Raw genomic sequence first — 19,272 nt, forward strand, 5'->3', positions numbered from 1 at the left:
GGCAGCTCGACGTGGTGCTTCTGCAGTCCAGATCTGCAAGGCTGCTACGTGGTCCTCTGTGCATACCTTTTGTGAGGTATTACGCATTTGACACCTTTGCCTCTCAGGATGCTTCCTTCGGGCGGCGGATTCTCCTTTCAGCACAGGAGCGTCCCCACCCTTGAAGGATACTGCTTTGGGCCAGCCCCCAAGGTAACCTGTGGATACCCTATGGACCCTGAAGTAGAAAATATGAGATATGGTAAGAACTTACCCTTGTTATCTCTCTTTCTACGAAGTCCATAGGGTTCCACAGGACTCCCGCCCTGTCGCACCTGTGCTGCAGATGGGATTTGCTCTGGTCACCGGTTTTTCCATCTCCCTCTGGTGAGAATGTGATTCTTGTGTGTGTCCAGATCTTTTTTTCTCTATCTTCCTTCTCCTCCGGCCTATGGCTTGGTACGTAACTGAGATGCCTTGGCTCGGGGGCGGGGTATAGGAGGGGGATCCTAGTGCATCTCGGGAGGCTGAAAGCTTAACTCTATGGTGCCCGATGCCTGACGTCATCACCTGGAACGCTATGGACTTCGTAGAAATAGAGATAACAAAGGTAAGTTCTTACCATATCTCATATTTTTTTCCAATGCCTTGATATCGATGACTCCGGATGTTTGGGTGAGAGGAGTAGTATCCCAAGAAGCTATTCTTTTTAGGGAATGTCCTCCAGCACTATTTTTTCCACAGGCTTTCCTGTGGAACCAAGAAAAGCAAGGGCTATCTGAGAGTCTATTCGCTCTCTTCTTACTTCCTGGGTTATAGCCCCGGTTCCCCCGTCTCAAGGAGGCACAGGCTTTTACGCCAACCTTTTTCTTGTTCAAAAGCCAGACTGATTGTTCCATCCTATACTATATCTGAAGTCGCTCAACAGATATTTCCATGTTCCGAAATTCCACATAGTGTGTTCGCTCCATAATACTGCATATTCCCATCCTGGACAATCACTAGTGTTGCCTCAGGTTTGTGGTAAGGTAGGAACCCTTCCAGTTTCAGGCATTTGGTCTTTCCACAGCTCCTCGTGTTTTCATGAAAGTCATGGCAACACATCTCAGACGCAGGGGGGTAGGGATACTGCCCATCTGGATATCCTGCTTTTAGCCAAATCGCCAGAGGTTCTTCAATCTCCGCCTCGCTGTGGATCCTCTCCAGTCCCACGGGTGGAACATTAATTGGAGGAAATCCACCACGGCTCCGTCTCGAGATGTTACACTTTCGAGCATTAATAGACAGCTGTGTTCAGCGTGTGTTCCTGCTGAAGGAAAAGATCCAGTCCATACAGGCCAAGATTCGCTCCTTCCTGGGACCGCATCGAATTTTGATCCATTCGTGCATGCAGGTCCTGGGAAAATGGTTTCCACCTTCGAAATGGAGTATGACCAGTTTCACTCCTGTTCTCTGCAGATGGAGGTATTGGCCAGATGGACCCGCTCCTCCCTGCATCTCAAGACTCCATTGTTCTCCCTCGAGACGTCTGTCATTCCTTCTTGTGGTGCATCCTCGAGTCCCACCTAAACAATGGCCACCCTTTTTGGATTCAGGACTGGGTCCTGCTCATCACCGATGTGAGTCTTCGGGGGAAGTAACATAAGATGTTTCAGGGCCAAAGAGCCAACTCCTAATCAAAGTACTGGAGCTCAGAGTGGTTTACAGAGCTCTCTATCAAGCAAAGGACCTTCTCTGTCACTTGCCAGTGAAGGTTCAATCAGACAATGCTACATCCGTTGCCATGGTGTATATCCCTGGGGTCCAGAATTGGGAGGCAGACTTTCTCAGCTTTCAGGATGCACACTAGGTGAGTGGTCCCTCCATCTAGTGGTTTTTCAACTCCTGGTTCACCGTTAGGGCTGTCTGGACATCGAAGTGATGGCCTCACGACACAACCACAAGCTGCCGAGGCACTGCTCCCTCACCAGAGATCCAGGAGCCCTCCTGGTGGATGTCCTAGAGTTTTAGTGAAAATTACGCTTCTCTCTCTCTTTCCTCCAATTTCGATGATACTGCTTATTGTCCCCAAGTTAAAGTTGGAGGGCAGCACCGTGATACTTGTGGCCCCAGATTGGTCGCACAGAGCTTATTGCAGTGATCTTCTGAGTCTCTCCATCGATGCTATGTGGCCTCTCCCTCTCTGGCTGGATCTTATCTCAAGGCCCTTGCTTACATCTGGATCTGGCCCGTCTTGCTTTCACAGGGTGGCTCTTGAGACATCCGTCCTAAGAGCTAAGGGTTTCTTCCCATCAGTGATCCATACCATGCTTAATGCAAGGGGGGCGTCCTTTCACCTATTCCAAGTCCTGTCTTTTCTTCAGACTGATCTGGATTTGGGCCAGTGCTTTTGCCAAAGGTAGATTTCTGCTCTTTCTGTCCTTTTCCAGTGCAATGTGGCACTTTTGCCTGATGTGCAGATGTTTATGCAGGAGGTCTTCCACATGAACCCTCTTTATATTCCACCGATGACTCCATGGAACTTGTCCCTAGTCCTGCTGTCTCTCTCTAGTCTGCCCCTTTCAAACCCTTATGGTTGTCCTTCGCTGGCTTACATGGAAGACTGTCTTCCTTATCGCGATTGCTTCGGCCCGGAGAGTGTTGAATTTCAGCTTTGTCCTGGCACTATCCTTTTCTTGTTTACCATCCTGACCGAGTCGTCCTTCGGACACGTCTGGGTTACCTTCCAAAGGTTGTGTCCTGGTTCCATTCTTTCAGGTACCCGATGCTTCTACGGAGCAGGCTACGTTGGATGTTGTGGCAGACAGAACCCGTTACTTGAGTAAATACGATTTGCTTTTCGTCTTGTGTGACTTAAGCAAACTGGGCTGGCTGGCCGGCCACTTAGCAGGGCAGGTGGCTCTGACTGACTATCCGCCATGCCTGTTCCCTGGCTGTCCTTCTGCCCCCTGCTCGGGCACATTCCACCAGGGCAGTGGGTGTTTTTTGGGCAGTTTGGCGTGGTGCCTCTGCAGTAGCAACTTTGTGAAGCAGACACGTGGTTCTCTGTTCATATGTTCATCAGATTCTATTCGTTCAGTACCTTTCTCCTTCATCCACTAGGGGACACTGGAGAGCATAGACAGTGGGGTATAGACGGTGCTGAGAGGGAGCTGGCACTTTAATTCTTTAAGAAGTGTGACTAGCTCCTCCCCCTCTATACCCCCCTCCAAGCCTCAGTATTAATTTGTGCCCGAGGCGAGCTGATGTGTTTCACACTCCTCCTCAGGGGTTTTTAATATAGTTAGATAGCACTTTTGTGCTGAAGATAGAATTCATTGAGGCCAGATAGGCAGATGCTGCACTGCCTGTCTGCGACGATGGAGCTGCTGGGGCACGCACTTGGCCTGGGGTCCCCGACTGCTGAGACCACCGTCTCCTTTAGGGGGTTTCACATGCCGCTGCGTGCAGCGCGCATACCGGCCCCCATCAGTCACTACCGCCGCCGGCAGTACTGCAGCTACCTGTGAGTATACCCTGGCTCCCCGAGTAGCGAGGTAGTCAGGTTAGTAGTATAAAAGGCGGTATAATATCTGGCCCTGCCACCCTCTGCGCAAAAAGATCATGTGGCTCAAAGGGATAAGGCACAGGTTCTACATCTAACGATGATAGCACAGCAGACAGCGGCTGTAAGTATCCTGGCTCCCCGTGTAGCGGGGTAGCCAGGTTATTGATATAAGGCTACTCCGACTAAAGGAGCAGCAGGCAGCGGCTGTGAGTATCCTGGCTCCCCATGTAGCGGGGTAGCCAGGTTATGGGTGTAAGACAGGCGGCCATTACAGCACAGGGCTGCTCAGACTAACGGAGCAGCAGACAGCAGCTGTAGGTATCCTGGCTCCTCGGGTAGCGGGATAGCCAGGCTATTGGTATGACAAGGCTGCTATAACAGGGCAGCAGTACGGCAGGCTGTGGCTGAATACGTGGAGCACACAGTGTTAATGTAAGCAGCGGATTACCCGCTGCAAGAGCCTCATACAAGCTCATTATTATCAGAGGATGATTGCCGCTTACTGAGTGGCATCTCTAAATAGCGCTCTTATAGTATATTTAAGCGCCATAGCGGGGGGGCGGAGCTTGGCTCCGGAGCCCTGGCTTTTCCTCTCAGCAGCCCCAGCACTTCCCTGGAAGATGCTGGCGGCCATTACAACTGCCTAACGTCTTTATACGCATATATATCTATAAATGCTGCTGTAGTGAAACTGGTAGCCTAAATGGAAATGTAGTTTTAGGCTGGTTAGGAGAGCATTCAGTATCTATATGCCTAGCGTTTCTGGCACTGCTAACAGCGCTATTGGGGCATCTGTCTCTCTGTATACCAGTTTTCTGCTGTTGACCTTTTTCATTTCATTTTAATGCGTGTGTGGTCTGTATGTATCATGAGGCTAAGGCGTCTCTTCATCCCGACATAGCGCTCAAGATAACCTGTACCTAATCTTTATAACAAAAATTGAGCTGCTTTCCCACATGAGCGCTGCACTACTACCTTTCTTTAAATAGTCTCTACATACCTACAAATATTGTGCAACACTAACTCCCTATTGTGTAGCGCATATGACACTCCGTTAAGGAGCTTATTCTGTCAGTGGAATATATATCTCTCTACTGACTGATATAGACAGGAGTTTTTACCTTTATACTCGCAGGGCTCAGTTCTGTACTGATAGGTGTCAGATTCGGTAAAAACTTTTCCATGCATGGATGTTTTTTCCTTGCAGTGAGTCTAGAGACATCCCTGGTAGGCAGGTAATTACATTGCCTGTTATATAGGACGGGAAACCGAATTCCACTATGGGATTCTGAAAATATTTTATAAAAGAGAATTATTTTCTACAGCCACAAGCCCGATCTCGTCTGATCTTGGATGCTAAGCAGGGTCAGGCCTGGTTAGTACTTGGAGACTGCCTGGGAATGCCAGCTTCTGTATACTTAAATCCGACAGGTATGACAAAAGGGGGACACTAGTCCTGTCCCACAGTTTTCTTTTTAAAAGGAGGTAACAGACTTTAGTGTTCACTCTAGCTCCGGCGCGAGGCAGGGCGCCGGAGCTAGAGAGGGCACGTCATTATGCGCGCCCGAGAAGGGAGCGTGGTCATTGAAAGGGGCGTGTCTATAAGACGCGTCGCCTTTTCGTCACTCTTGGGGGCGTGCCCGGCACTTACGGACACGCCGGGCAGCCCCCAAGCCCTAAGGACAGTGAGAATAGATGCCGGGCGCATGCACCCGGCGTCTATTCTCCGGGGGTGACCGGGTCACTGCACATTTCTTCACCCGCGGGACACTGCGACCTGCGGGTGAAGACGGCTCCCGCAGGCTGTTAGGGCAGGGCGCTTTTTGCTCTCCTTCTGGAGGGCAGGGCGCTTTTTGCCTTCCAGAAGGAGGGCAGGGCGCCGCGCCCCGCTAAAACAGCCTAGCGGGAACGCTAGACTTGCTATGGCATTTCCAGTTTCAATATAGCTGGATTAGCTTCTGTCAGCTAGGGAACATCCGGATAAACAAATTTCAGATGTCCCGGAGGTTTTATATATATCTTTCTCTCATTCATGCAAAGCAGTACAGCATGTGAGCATCCCACTGCAGTAGATCATTGGTCATGTCTTTTAAAGACATTGGAGAGGAGTTTGAACTGCGCCCTGTCAGGGTAATCTACAGGGGGTAATTCCTCTCGTATCCTGTATGCGATTCCTCTCCCTAGAAGTCCTTATACAGGACCCTTGTTTCGGCCCTTTAGTGTTCCCAGTTGTTCAGGGGACCATCAACTGCCTCTGGTTCCGGAGGTCGCTGTAGAGTCTCTATAACATCTACTCTACATGAGGTTAAGTCCATTACTAAGTTTAGTTCAGGATGAGTTTTCCTCTTACCTGGGGGTCCCCACAGTGGGAGCGACTCTTTAGGACTTCAGAGTTGTATGGACGGAGTCTTGTACGGACAATTAGGTCTGGGATTTCATCACTTGAGGATACAAGCTTGACTTTTTAGTCTCACCCTCTACATTGCTCTTTTACCAAGTCTCCAACAATAGGAGTATTGTTTTTACAGCATACTATACACTAACTTTTATCCACAAGTGTGATAACCAGGTCCCAGCCATCAGACCGGACTAGTTTTTACTCCAATCTTTGCGTGATTCCGAGGCCTTAGCGCTCGGTCAGACCTTCCCTGAACTGATAGAATATCACTCTATTCCTAAGGATTTTCCAGTTCTACATAGAGTCCCTTTAGTTGATGCGAGACTAGAGAACGGCGAATGTTGATCTCTGGATATCAACATTGACTTCTTCACATGCCTTTATGGCTGCCCCACCAGGCGATTCTGAGATTCGTTTTCTGGAACTCATTTCCACAGAGGTCAGGGCTGTCATGACTGTTCTCCTTCAGATACAGGAGTTCACGATTATCCCTTACCTAGACAATCTTCTGCTGAAGGCTCATTACAGGGTCCAATTACTGAAAAATGTCTCAGTAACTCAGAGCCATCTCATATTCAGGGATGATCGCTGTATTTCCCTAGCCTCATCTGCAACATCAGAGAGGGTTCCTTCATCAGGAAAGAGCATCTTCCATTCCGGACATGATGAGAACGGTCCTTCGACATTGTCTGATATTGGTGCATGATTGCACTCAACTCCTGGAGTAGAGGATCAAGGCATTAGAGGCCAGATTTTTCAACTACTCCTCCTCTCTCATTGAGCAGAATCCCATCTTTTCCTTCTCCTATAGGCAAAGTTAAGTCCCAGAACTCGGATACCCTTCTCTGGGGGTTGAACTTGATATTCTTATTGGAGGTATTGGAGCTAAACACATTCAGAGTGGGGAATGGGACTCTTTTCACCACAGATGCAAGTCTGAGAGGATGTGAAGGGGTGTTTCAGGAACAGCACTTCCAGTGCCACTGTGTATCACTGGAGCGAGTCTGCTGATAAAACATATTTGAATAGCCGGCGGTTTCTTACACTATTTAGACAGCAGATCTGCTGTTGTGGAGTCGGGGTACAACTTCATGACAGTGGCGTACAGTAATCACAGTGCATAGGTCTGGCGATTTTAAAGGAAGTTGGCCAGATTCTAACTTGTGTGGAAAAGTTTGCAATGGCAATCTAGTAAATTTTCATTCCAGGTCTAGCAAATTGAAGAACAGACTTCCTCAGCCGGTAGAACGTGCATCCAGGGCTCTACACCCGTAGGTCTTTTTTCGCCTAGGGTGGGGTCTTCCTCAGGTTGACCTCATGATATCAAGTCAAATTCATGAACTGACTTTCTACTGCTCGAAGACAAGAGACCCGGAGGCAGTGACTATGGAGGCATTGTCAACAGCGTGGCAGTTCAAGTTGCCTATCTGTTCTCTCCATTCCTCTTCTTCCTTGGAATCGCTTCTCGGCCTTTTGGCTAAGATCAAGTGTAGTATCTGTTCTTATCAGTTTAATATCTGATACGCCCCCTATCTGGGGGCCATATATTAAATGGATTTTTATAGCAGGGAGATGGAAGAGAGCTTGCTCTGTCCACTCCACGCATTGACCTGGTATTGCATTACTTACAGGACCGGTGCACCATCAGAAAGGTGAAGGCCTTCGTATCTCCGGATTTACCTAGCGGATCTTGGTATTTCATCCTCCAGCTTCCGCAAATCGAGGTTCCGTGGCCTATACCTCAGAGAATTTCTCGTACTACAGGTTCCTTTAGTCTATCCAAAACAGCTATGTTTGATAGCATGGCTCTTATAAGGGCCATTTTCAGAGGTACAGGAATCTCATCCAGGGTAAGTTCTGCTATGATTAGAGCTAGGAGGGAAAGTTATTCTTAGCATTACCACCGGTATGGTAAAACTTATGTTGAGCGGTGTGAACGTGGAGGGGCTCCTCCTACGGAAATCAACCTAGCCACAGTTCTTTGTGTTTATTTATTATTTTTTTCTGCAAACAAGTTTCTCGGCCGGTATGCGGTTGGTTTTGCTGAAGGTTTATTTTTCAGCATCTTGCATACCGGAGGTTCAGACTTTCTACAGGGTGTGATTCAGTTGCATCCACCCTTTTCTTCCTCTAGCGGCTCATGGCATTTGGATCTCGTATTTTCTTAATTACAGTCTCCTCTATTCGACATTTTTTAGTTGGAGTTCAAATACCTTCATGGAAGGTAACACTTTTTCTCACACTGGCATCAGCCAGGAGGGTGTCGGATCTGAGTGCTCTATCCTGTCGTCCTCCATACTTGATATTTCATGAGGACAGAGTGGAACTCCGTACTAAACTGGATTTTCTTTCAATAAGGGGTTTTCGGGCTTTCCACATCAACAAAGCTATTGTGGTACCGTTTCTTACACAACATTTTACTTAGGATCCTTAAATTTTGTTAGGGCTCTTCGTTTTTATATGGTAGGGACTGCAGCTATATACGAAGAAAGCTTTCTTTGTTGTATATGATGCTGTTCGTCCTGGTTGGCCAGCTTCCACAGAGTCACTGGCCCTCTGGATTCGTCTGACTATCTGTCAGGTGTATATGACTTCACCTAGTGGACTTTGTTTTCTTCTATTACAACGCATTCGTTCTGTGGGTTCCTCGTGGGCGTCTGCTCGCGTGGTTTTTTCATGTAATTACTTTGCCGAGCGGATATGCATCTGGCCGACATTCCTTTTATTTAAAAAAAATTTTTCTAGACTGGCAATGTTTGCGGCCTCTGCAGAGCACTTTGGCCGTTCTGTTTTGCAGGGTTCTCAGCGCTTTCCCGCCCGTAATGGGAGCTCTGGGACGTCCCCACTGTCAATGCTCTCCAGTTTCCCCTAGTGGATGAAGGAGAAAACAGGATTTTGATACTTACCGATAAATCCCTTTCTCCGATTCCATAGGGGACACTGGACGCCCACCCTGCGCTGTTCCTTCCTGCCAGGGTTGGGGTCTTTTTATGTTATGTCTGTTGGACAATGATTTGTCGTCTCTGGTTGTGGTGCGGTTTTTTTTTTTTTTCAACCTTTTCCTATGTTTTGTGTGCTTGCTTTGCCTCCTCCTCTTCCCTTTGTTTTTTGTCAGCTCCCCTCGGGCAATTTTTCTAATACTGAGGCTTGGAGGGGGGTATAGAGGGGGAGGAGCTAGTCACACTTAAAGAATTAAAGTGCCAGCTCCCTCTCAGCACTGTCTATTCCCCACTGTCTATGCTCTCCAGTGTCCCTTATGGAATCGGAGAAAGGGATTTATCGGTAAGTACCAAAATCCTGTTTTTGCCTCCACAGATGCGGGTTTCAGGCGTCTTCCCTCTGCTTCCTCTTGCTCCTTGCCTTGGGCTTGATAACGAAAACTGGTCGCTGGGGATGGGGTATAGGGGAGAGGGAGCCTGTGCTGCTAGATAAAGAACTTAAAATATTTAGGCGACAAGCTGGAGCCTGGGCACCAGACTCCCGAGAAAAGGATTTTACCAAAAAAATCCTTTTCTCCTTTACTGAACTTTACATGTGCGCACACACACTGAATATACCTATAGTCCTGTTCTAATATTCTTCTGACATATGTTCTGTAAGAGTTATACATGTATGCTTGGAAAGGTCTTGAAACCAATCCGTCTGCTCTCATTGCTGGGGTTTCTGACCATGTCCAGGATTACCTTTGCTTCAGGAGTGTAGTGTAAAGGGGGGTATCCACTAGACGATAAAGTTGAACGATAATGATAAAATCGTTCGATAATCGTTCGAACATCGTTTGCAAATTGTGCAGTAATTGTTTCTAACGATGTACGATGCGCGCTCCCGCTGGTCGTTTGATCATCTCCTCCATCGACTGAACATGCAGGTCAATTTCACTTGATTGTTTACACATCGTTTACACATTTACGCATGTTTTGTTTTTGTTTGTTTTTTTTTTAAGAGTTTTCAAATCGTAATCTCAAATCTTAACCTCTGTATGAATGTTATCATAGATATCCAAAATGTTTTACCAAGCGTTAATTTGTGTGAACGCTGCAGGCATCTTTTGAAACTAACTTGAAGTGAACACTTGTCAGTGTGGAGCTCCGTTTGATCAAATCATTTGCGGACTATGGACCAAAGCATGTTTAATTGGCAATGAGAATGCACATTAAATGCTTAAAATTAGGCAATTTTCTTAGTCATCATCCTTGGAAAAAGGTGTCCTGTTTTTTTGTTTTGTTAAACTGCTCTATGTATAAGCTGTTGAAGTTACTTGTTATGCTGCTGCTTAGTTTTTGTTGTTGAAATTTTATTATTTCTCTGCTATTACATTTTAAAGCACGTGGACTGCCAGGATGCTTTGGAGGCTGCTGCGCGAGCAGAGGGTCTTCCATTGGACATCTCAATGCACTCGCACTTGCAGATCCTGAGTGAGAACCACCATAATTCCAAATACCACTATGGACTTCACCTGCTAAAACCCTTTCGAATTACTTCCAAGTAAGTTCAATTTACGCTTTTTGGTTTTCCCTTTTCCATATTTGTCCACTCAAAATATTTCAGGGATTGTAGAGACTATTTTAAAGCATATGCGATTTATTACTTTGTGTAAGTATAGGACATTATTGCTTCATTATTGTATACCAAATGTTGTAACAACTGGAGACCATTTACATGAGACTCGCTAGATATCTTTTATATGTGCTTCTCAGATCTTTGATGCCACCACTAGTATCTAATTTTTCTCCCCTGGTACTTTTCCAGACACCAGCACCCAGTAGATAATGCTGGGCTGTTCTCTTTTATGACTTTTTCCTGGCTCACACCTCTGGCGCGTTTGGCTTACAAGAAAGGAGAACTTTTTTTTGAAGATATCTGGCCACTATCTCGACATGAGTGTTCTGATATCAACAGCAGACGGTACGTTCAATTTCCTATGCTAATTACTGTCCTTCATACAGGCACATTAACATTATGCACTTATAATAAACAAGAAATTTAGATTTATACATTGAAACCTGGGAGAGAAAAAAAGCATAGCTGTGCTCACCTCCTGCAAAAGGATTTTATATTTCTACTTCAGGGTCCATAGGGTATCCACAGGATACCTTGGGGTATAGGTGTGACGTCAGTCGCTGGGCACCATAGAGTTAAGCTTTTCAGCCTCCCAGGATGCACTAGGGTCCCCCTCCTATACCCCGCCCCCGAGCCAGGGCACCTCCGTTTAGTTTGGTGCCCGGACGGCGTCGGGTGCACCTGTCGGAGTGGGGGGCTAGAAGAGCCCCTGAAGCTTTCTTCAGTGCAACTGTGGCTGCACATCTGGATGTACAGCATGGACAGTCAGTCCTGACGTCCATGCTGTCTTCCCTACACCCCCGCCGGTACCGATCCGGGGATGCTGGTGAGCATCTGGGGTCACAGCTAGCGGTGACCCCAGATGTTCCGGACCATGGCCGGATCCAAGGGGGACAAAGGTAAGCAGCGGGGTCCCGCGATGGGTCCCGGCTGGTCACATGGTCCTAAGTCCCCAGGCAGGGGGCTCCCTGGGGACTGGCTGCAGCGTGGAGCCAGGCGACCAACCTGCGCTTTCCACTACCCCCTGGGACAGCGGACCGCAGCAGAGCGGTAGCGCTGCGGCGTCCCAGGGGTTAAATGCATGCCAGGGGAGCGCGCCTTCCCTGTCTCACAGCCGGCGCCTCCCCCGCTGCACACAGCCCTCTCTGCATGCTGCCAACTGGTCCTGTGGCAGCGCTCCTCCCCCAGGCCAGCCTCCTCTCTGCTCCTCGGCGGCCATCTTCTCCAGAACGCATGGTGAACGCTGCTGGAAGCGCTGGACGGAAGCATCGTGGTCTGGGTCCCCCCGCATACCTCTCCTCCGCTGTGGCTCAGGTCTGTGTATGCAGCGCTGTGTCCTACCAGGCCCTGTGTCTGTGTAGTTGAGTGATCAGCGCTGTTAGTGCAGGAATTGTTATTTCTCTGCATTGTATGTGACTGTGCTAGCGCTGCCTGTAACTTTTCTTCTCTAAACTGTCAGCTTTATTACTGTCCCTGTTCTTTCTGCTAAAGCCCTTGCGGTGCGGTGCTGCAGGGTGGTCTCTCGCCTATTTAATACTTAATTGGTGAGAGAGGTCACATACGTGGTGCCATCATGTCTGAAAGTGATTTTCCCCTCCGGCTACAGTGTACCACGTGCAAAGTACCGTTAGCGGAGGGGGAGGGTAGCGCGGAGGGCCTTTGCCGGCAGTGTTTGTCCATGGCGCGGCCTATTACGGTTACAGCACCGGTACAGGAGCCGCCCTGGGCTTGTTTCGCTCAGGCGTTAACAGCTTTAGTGGGCCAGTTAGCTCCGCAGCCCGCGTTTACTCCGATGGGTTTGTCCCAGCAGTCTGTGGTGTCGTCACCCATGCAGGGGTTCCCACGACAATTGGTGGTACCCCACAGTCTCCCTATTTCCCCGCTCCCGGGTTCTCAGGAGCCAGCGTGGGTTAACTCCCTGACGAGTTCTGTACAGCACTTGTCGGATGTGTTGCAAGGGGAGTCTGTGATGCGACCTCATAAAAGGCCGGTGGCGTCTCTGTCCGCTCCTTATGAGGATGACGAAGGGACGTCTGATCATGGGGAGATTCTGGACCCTTACGATCAGGAACCTCTCCATACTAAGGACGCTGATGCTAAGTCCAAAGTATATATTCCTGGACTTATTTGGGCGGTCCGCGCAGCCTTGGTGATTGAGGACGAAGTTCCCCCAGCTGCTAGATCTAAGTATGCCTTTTTCAAAGATGTGAAGGGCGATGCCACAGTCTTTCCTCTTTCGGGTCAGTTGGTGGACCATTTAGAGGAGGCGTGGAAACAACCTGGCAAAAGATACCAGCCGCAGAGACGCCTGGCGGTGGCTTATCCGTTGGCGGATAATTATTTTGCTAAGTGGGAATCCCCTCCACAGGTGGATTCTCTCGTGACCCGTCTTGTCCGTAGTGCCACATTGCCGATGCCATCCATGTCCTCCCTTAAGGATGCTACGGACCGCAAGGTAGAAATCTGCCTGAAGTCCGCTTATTCCCTTGCAGGGGGGGCAGCACGGCCGGCTATGGCCATTTGCTGGGTTGCCAGAGCGATGGAGCGCTGGGCGGATTCATTAGAGGCTTCTTTTGAATCCGACTGTCCGGCCGAACAGGCGGAGTTGATTGGCAATCTCCGTGATTCGGCCACCTACATCAACGAGGCGGCTCTAGACATTAGTACTCTGGTGTCTAGAATTTCTTAGCAGCGGTAGCTGCTCGTCGCACCTTGTGGCTGCGGTCCTGGAAGGCGGACGCAGATTCCAAGAAAGGTCTGGAAGCGTTGCCGTTTACCGGAGAAGTCCTCTTCGGTCCGGATCTGGATAAGATTGTGGCCACGCTGGCGGCAGCCAAATCTGCTTGTCTCCCGTCGGCCGCTGCTCCTTCTGGTTCGGGACCATCGTCCTTTCGGTCATCTAGGGCCCAGGGCAGGCCCAAACCACAGTCGTTTCCTCGACAGGCTGGCCCTAAGAAATCGGTCAAGTCCCGGAAGCAGGCATGGAGTACCAGACGTCCGGCCCCCAAGCCAGATGACAAGCCTGCGGCCTGACGGTCCGGGCCTCCCTTTGGGGGATCCCAGGGTGGGAGGCCGCCTGCTACAGTTCGCCCAGTGTTGGTCGACCACTACGACAGACACTTGGGTTCTGGAGGTGGTTTCCCACGGATACGCCCTCTCCTTCCGGCACAGACCCCCGGCTCGCTTCTTCACCACGGGTCTACCATCAGACCGAAACAAGTCTACGGAGCTGCGGAAGGTATTGCACACTATGCTCCAGGCTGGAGTTATAGTGCCTGTTCCATTCTCCCAGAGGGGCCAGGGTTTCTATTCAAATCTATTTTTGGTACAGAAACCCAATGGGTCATATCGTCCGATTCTCAACCTCAAAGCACTCAACAAGTCTTTGCGGGTCCCGAAGTTTCGGATGGAGACCCTACGGTCCATCATTCTGGCGCTGGAACCTGGGGACTACATGGTGTCATTGGACATACAGGACGCTTACCTGGATGTCCCTATTCTTTTGCGCCATCAACAGTTCCTCAGGTTTGCAATCCGCAGCGACCACTTCCAGTTTCGGGCGTTACCTTTTGGCCTGGCAACAGCACCACGTGTTTTCACCAAGGTGATGGCGGTCATGGCGGCTTCTCTGCAGCTGCAGGGAGTCCGCATGTTGCCGTATTTGGACGACCTGTTATTGGTGGCAGGATCTCCAGAGCTCCTGTTACGCCACTTGGACCTGACCATTGCACTGCTGCAACGGCACGGCTGGCTAATCAACTGGCAGAAGTCCACTCTAATCCCGTCTCGGAGGATTCTGCATCTTGGAGCCTTATTGGACTCGGGACAGCAAAGGATCTTCGTGACGGAGGACAAGATCTCTGCTTTACAGTCAAGGGTGCGCAGTTGCCTGCACAGCCGCCGGGTGTCCTTACACTCGGCGATGAGGTTACTGGGCTCCATGGTGTCGGTGTTCGACATGGTGGAATACGCCCAGTTTCACTCCAGACCTCTGCAGCACCTGATCCTGTCCAAGTGGAACGGGCTGCCTCAGTCTCTGAAGTCCCAGACGATTGTGCTCACCCAGGAGGTTCGCCTGTCCCTTGCGTGGTGGTTACAGACGACCCACCTCAACAAGGGACGTCCGTTCTGGGTTCCAAATTGGGTCCTGTTGACAACGGACGCCAGTCTTCGGGGCTGGGGAGCAATTTCGGGTCCACACTTGTTCCAGGGCAGGTGGACGCCGACAGAAGCGGAGCTTCCAATAAATATCTTGGAACTCCGTGTGGTCTTCAATGCTCTCCAGCAGGCACAGCGGTTTCTCCAGGGTCTCCCGGTGCAGGTCCAGTCGGACAACGCTACCACCGTGGCCTACATAAACAGGCAAGGTGGAACTCGCAGTCGGGCGGCTCTCGTAGAGGTCTCTCGGATCCTGGTTTGGGCGGAGCGCAATCTTCCGGCCATATCAGCGGTCTTCATCCCGGGAGTGCTAAATTGGGAGGCGGACTTTCTAAGTCGCCAGGACGTTCATCCGGCGGAATGGTCCCTGCACCCGGACGTTTTTCAACTACTGGTGGACAGGTGGGGTCTTCCAGAAATTGACCTCATGGCGTCCCGGCACAACAACAAGTTGCCGGTGTACGGGTCTCGCACAAGAGACGAAGGGGCGTCTCTGGTGGATGCTCTGTCCGTCCAGTGGACGTTCCGGTTCGCATACCTGTTCCCTTCGGTCTCCCTTCTTCCACGGGTAATCCGGAAATTCAAACAGGAAGGAGGGACGCTCCTGTTGATAGCTCCCGCGTGGCCCAGACGACACTGGTTCTCAGACCTTCAGGGTCTGTCCGTGGACAGTCCTCTGCGGTTGCCGCTACGACCGGACCTTCTGTCTCAGGGTCCTTGCCTTCACCCGGACCTGACTCTGCTGTCTTTGACGGCGTGGCTGTTGAGACGGCCATGCTGAGGTCCCGGGGGTTTTCCAGCTCTGTGGTGCGTACCATGTTACGAGCTCGGAAACCGTCTTCCGCGAGGATATACCATCGCGTGTGGCATACGTTCTTCCAGTGGTGTCGACCGAGAGGTTATGCACCGCGGGAGTTTCGTCTGTCTCGGATTCTCGCCTTCCTGCAAGCGGGACTGGATCATAAGCTTCGCCTTGCTTCTTTGAAGGTACAGGTTTCGGCCCTGTCTGTTTGGTTTCACCGTAGGATTGCTACAATCCCGGATGTGCGCACCTTTATGCAGGGTGTTCTCCGCATTCAGCCGCCCTTTGTTCCACCTGTGGCGCCTTGGGATTTGGCTGTGGTCCTGAGGGCTCTCCAAGGACCGCCGTTTGAACCACTGGGCTCAGTGGATCTTAAATGGCTAACCGCTAAGACTGTTTTCCTTCTGGCCATTGCTTCGGCCAGACGTGTTTCTGAGTTAGGGGCTCTTTCTTGTAGACCCCCTTTCTTGGTTTTTTATGGGAACAGGGCAGTGCTCCGCACTCGGCCCGAGTTTCTTCCCAAAGTTGTTTCCCAGTTTCATGTTAACGAGGAAATAGTTGTTCCGGCCTTTAACTCATCGGGTCTTTCCGTGGGTGAGGCCTCTTTGGATGTTGTGCGGGCCTTAAGGACTTATGTTGACCGCACTTCTTCGTTTAGGAAGTCGGACGCTTTGTTTGTCCTCTATGGCTTCCGTAAAAAGGGTTGGCCTGCTTCAAAGCAAACTTTGGCAGCCTGGATCCGTTTGGCTATTTCTGAAGCTTATCTTCATGAAGGCCTACCGGTCCCTCCTTCTCTGAAGGCTCATTCCACTAGGTCTGTGGGTCCTTCGTGGGCAGCTCGACGTGGTGCCTCGGCAGTTCAGATCTGCAAGGCTGCTACGTGGTCCTCTGTCCATACCTTCGTGAGGTATTACAGGTTTGACACCTTCGCCTCTCAGGATGCTTCCTTCGGGCGGCGGATTCTCCTTTCTGCACAGGAGCGTCCCCACCCTTAAAGGATACTGCTTTGGGACATCCCCAAGGTATCCTGTGGATACCCTATGGACCTTGAAGTAGAAAATATGAGATATGGTAAGAACTTACCCTTGTTATCTCTATTTCTACGAAGTCCATAGGGTTCCACAGGACTCCCGCCCTGTCGCACCTGTGCTGCAGATGGGCTTTGCTCTGGTCACCGGTTTTCCGTCTCCCTCTGGTGAGAATGTGATTCTTGTATGTGTCCAGATCTTTTTTCTCTCTTCCTTCTCCTCCTCCGGCCTATGGCTTGATAACTAACTGAGGTGCCTTGGCTCGGGGGCGGGGTATAGGAGGGGGACCCTAGTGCATCCTGGGAGGCTGAAAAGCTTAACTCTATGGTGCCCAGCGACTGACGTCACACCTATACCCCAAGGTATCCTGTGGAACCCTATGGACTTCGTAGAAATAGAGATAACAAGGGTAAGTTCTTACCATATCTCATATTTTTTACTATGTTTTTGAATATAACATACATTAATTTCCCTAAACGGGAAACGAATATATAATATGTTTGAGTGCTGCAATCATAAATATGTAAGTGACTGAAAAATGTTACTACAGCTAATCAAAGCAATATAATATACATGTAGATGTAGTTAATATAAATAAAATTAAATAGTTCACCAATAATCATAAAAAATTACAGGATTAAAGAAACAACCATAGTAGAAAAATTTTATTGAGCATAAATGTAACCGTAATAAAGGATGAGGCATTTTGTTTTTTGTCTTCCATGAGCTAAAACTATTTCTTCTTCCTCCATAGGGTACTCAGGGGGTCATTCAGACCCGCTCGCGAGCGCTGGACGCTCGCAAGCGGGTCGATGTTCCCCCACTGCGCATGCACACGACGAAGGGAGCTCCGTCGTGCGCTTGCGCGTGACCCGGCGAGCGACGAGGAATACGTTGCTCGGGGTCTCGCACCAAAGGGGGCATGCTGTCGATGTTGATTGACAGCACGCCCCCTTTGGGGGGCGTGCCTGCCAGACGGAGGCGTTCCCATGGGAACTCCTACCGTCTGAAGCCGGCCCCACTGACATCACTAGTGATGTCAGTGGGAGTGATTTTGGCTCTGATAGAGCCAAAATCACTCCAGGGCTTGCGGCAGCGATACCCTACCGCAGGGTCTCCGTCGCAAGCCCGATGGTCGCGGTGGTCAAGACCATTGCGACCATCATCATGGGCGCTCGCATATGCTGTGGGTGGTCACCCACAGCTATGCGAGCTTCCATAGGACGCTCCATTTTCATGGAGGAGGGCCCTGATTCAGAGCGAGCGCTCTGGTCAGAGCGTTCGGCTCTGAATCAGGCCCTCAGGCTCTATGCTGTGTATAGGTTGTCGGGTTGGAGTCTGGGCACCACATAGTTAAACTTGTTCATCACAGCACAGGCTCCCCCTCCCCCTATACCCCAGCCACCGACACTTCAGTTTTTTGTTGGTGCCTGCAGCTTCGGCACAGAGGGAAGCTGTGCTAACTGCTTCTATTTTGTTCATGATCTCTTATTAATTTTACTTTCATTTTTTAATGAGTGGGCAGTACTGGGCGTCCTGTAGGAAGCCTGCACTGCCGTTCCACCACCCCAGCGCCGGTGGCCGCACGCTAGGGCGACTGGGTTAGCTTCTTCGACCGGGCTCCAGAGATTGAGCCGTAGCAAAAGCTGGCACATCAGGATAGGTAAGGCTGCTTCCTGGCTTCTCACTGCTGGTAAGGGAGACATCGGCAGTGCTCCGCATCCCCAATAGACCACCTGGGCAGTGGGGCGCCGCGGTGTAGGCGGCCATTTGCCCTGGGGTCCATGCCAGAGGAGGAGGTAGGCTCTACCCTCTGGCTCCTCCCCCACCCCTGGGTGCTTTCCCTCATAAGAAGCATTCTGTTCCAGGATCACTCCTCCTCTCCCCCCTCCTAACTGACGCTAGGCAGCCATTTTCATAGTGCCTGCTTTTGCAGCTTGCCCCCAGAGAGTGCAGGCTCCTGGTCTCCCTGTGTTCCTCGCGGTTAGGTTATACATATAGCTCCTTCCTCCCCTCTTGGGGTGCTTTGTTGAGCACTTATTGCTTTCCTTATTGCATTGAATGTTTGTGTTTGATTGTTTAGTATACTTTGCAGGGTCTCTGCTTAGCTCCACTTATTTTTCTATTTGTGGTACTTTTACATTCTTTGCTCTGCTCTTTTTGGCACATCACAGCTTCTTGCTGTGGTGTGCGGGGTTCTTCTTGGATTTCTGTACTATGAGCCTGATTCATTAATCCGTAATCGCACGCAGGTCTGCTGCAAAAATATGCTTTCTTATTCAGGGTCCATAGGCTCCACAGGGAGACCTTGGGGGTGTAGGTGATGGAACCAGCAGTTAAAGCTTTAACTCCCAGGATGCACTGGGTCCACTCTCCCTATACCCCGCCCCCGAGCCAGAGGCACCTAAGTTTCATTGGTGCCCAGCCAGAGTTAGGTCACCATTTTGCAGGGGGGCTGCTTATTTCTTTATTTAGTTAGTTCTTTTTTTTTTTTTTTTTTTTTTTTTTAAATTGAGTAAATTTTTATTGGTTTATAGAAATACATTAACAAATAACCAAACAAAATATATATACACATAAAACATATATATAAAAAAAAAATACCACACTATACAAATATTGGAATATTGTCAAAAATAACACCTGAAAAAATTGGCAAAATCAACTAGATCCCAACAAATTCTCAACTTATCACACAGCACATTACCTCCAACAAAGTAATAATCTACCTAATTATCCTAACAATAATATACCGGTCAATCATTAGGCAATGCACGGGCATAACAGGATTTAAGCCAAC

The 19,272-nt window shown here is 49.8% G+C and overlaps 1 protein-coding gene and 1 non-coding gene across 2 annotated transcripts in view; both read left to right on the plus strand.

Moving 5' to 3' along the window:
* Nucleotides 1-19,272, plus strand: part of ABCC5 (ATP binding cassette subfamily C member 5) — a 127,637-nt gene that overhangs the window by 23,510 nt on the left and 84,855 nt on the right. The window contains exons 3-4 of the mRNA XM_088479730.1: nt 10,249-10,409; nt 10,674-10,829. Coding sequence (XP_088335856.1) covers nt 10,249-10,409; nt 10,674-10,829 — 317 coding nt within the window. The remainder of the gene's footprint in view (nt 1-10,248; nt 10,410-10,673; nt 10,830-19,272) is intronic.
* On the plus strand, nt 7,382-7,571 carry LOC148516708 (U2 spliceosomal RNA). The gene has a single exon (XR_015879399.1). It is a non-coding gene; the product is annotated as a U2 spliceosomal RNA (small nuclear RNA).

Source organism: Taudactylus pleione, unplaced genomic scaffold (genome assembly GCF_031769625.1).
Source record: "Taudactylus pleione unplaced genomic scaffold, aTauple2 ptg000244l, whole genome shotgun sequence".
Lineage (NCBI taxonomy): Eukaryota > Metazoa > Chordata > Amphibia > Anura > Myobatrachidae > Taudactylus > Taudactylus pleione.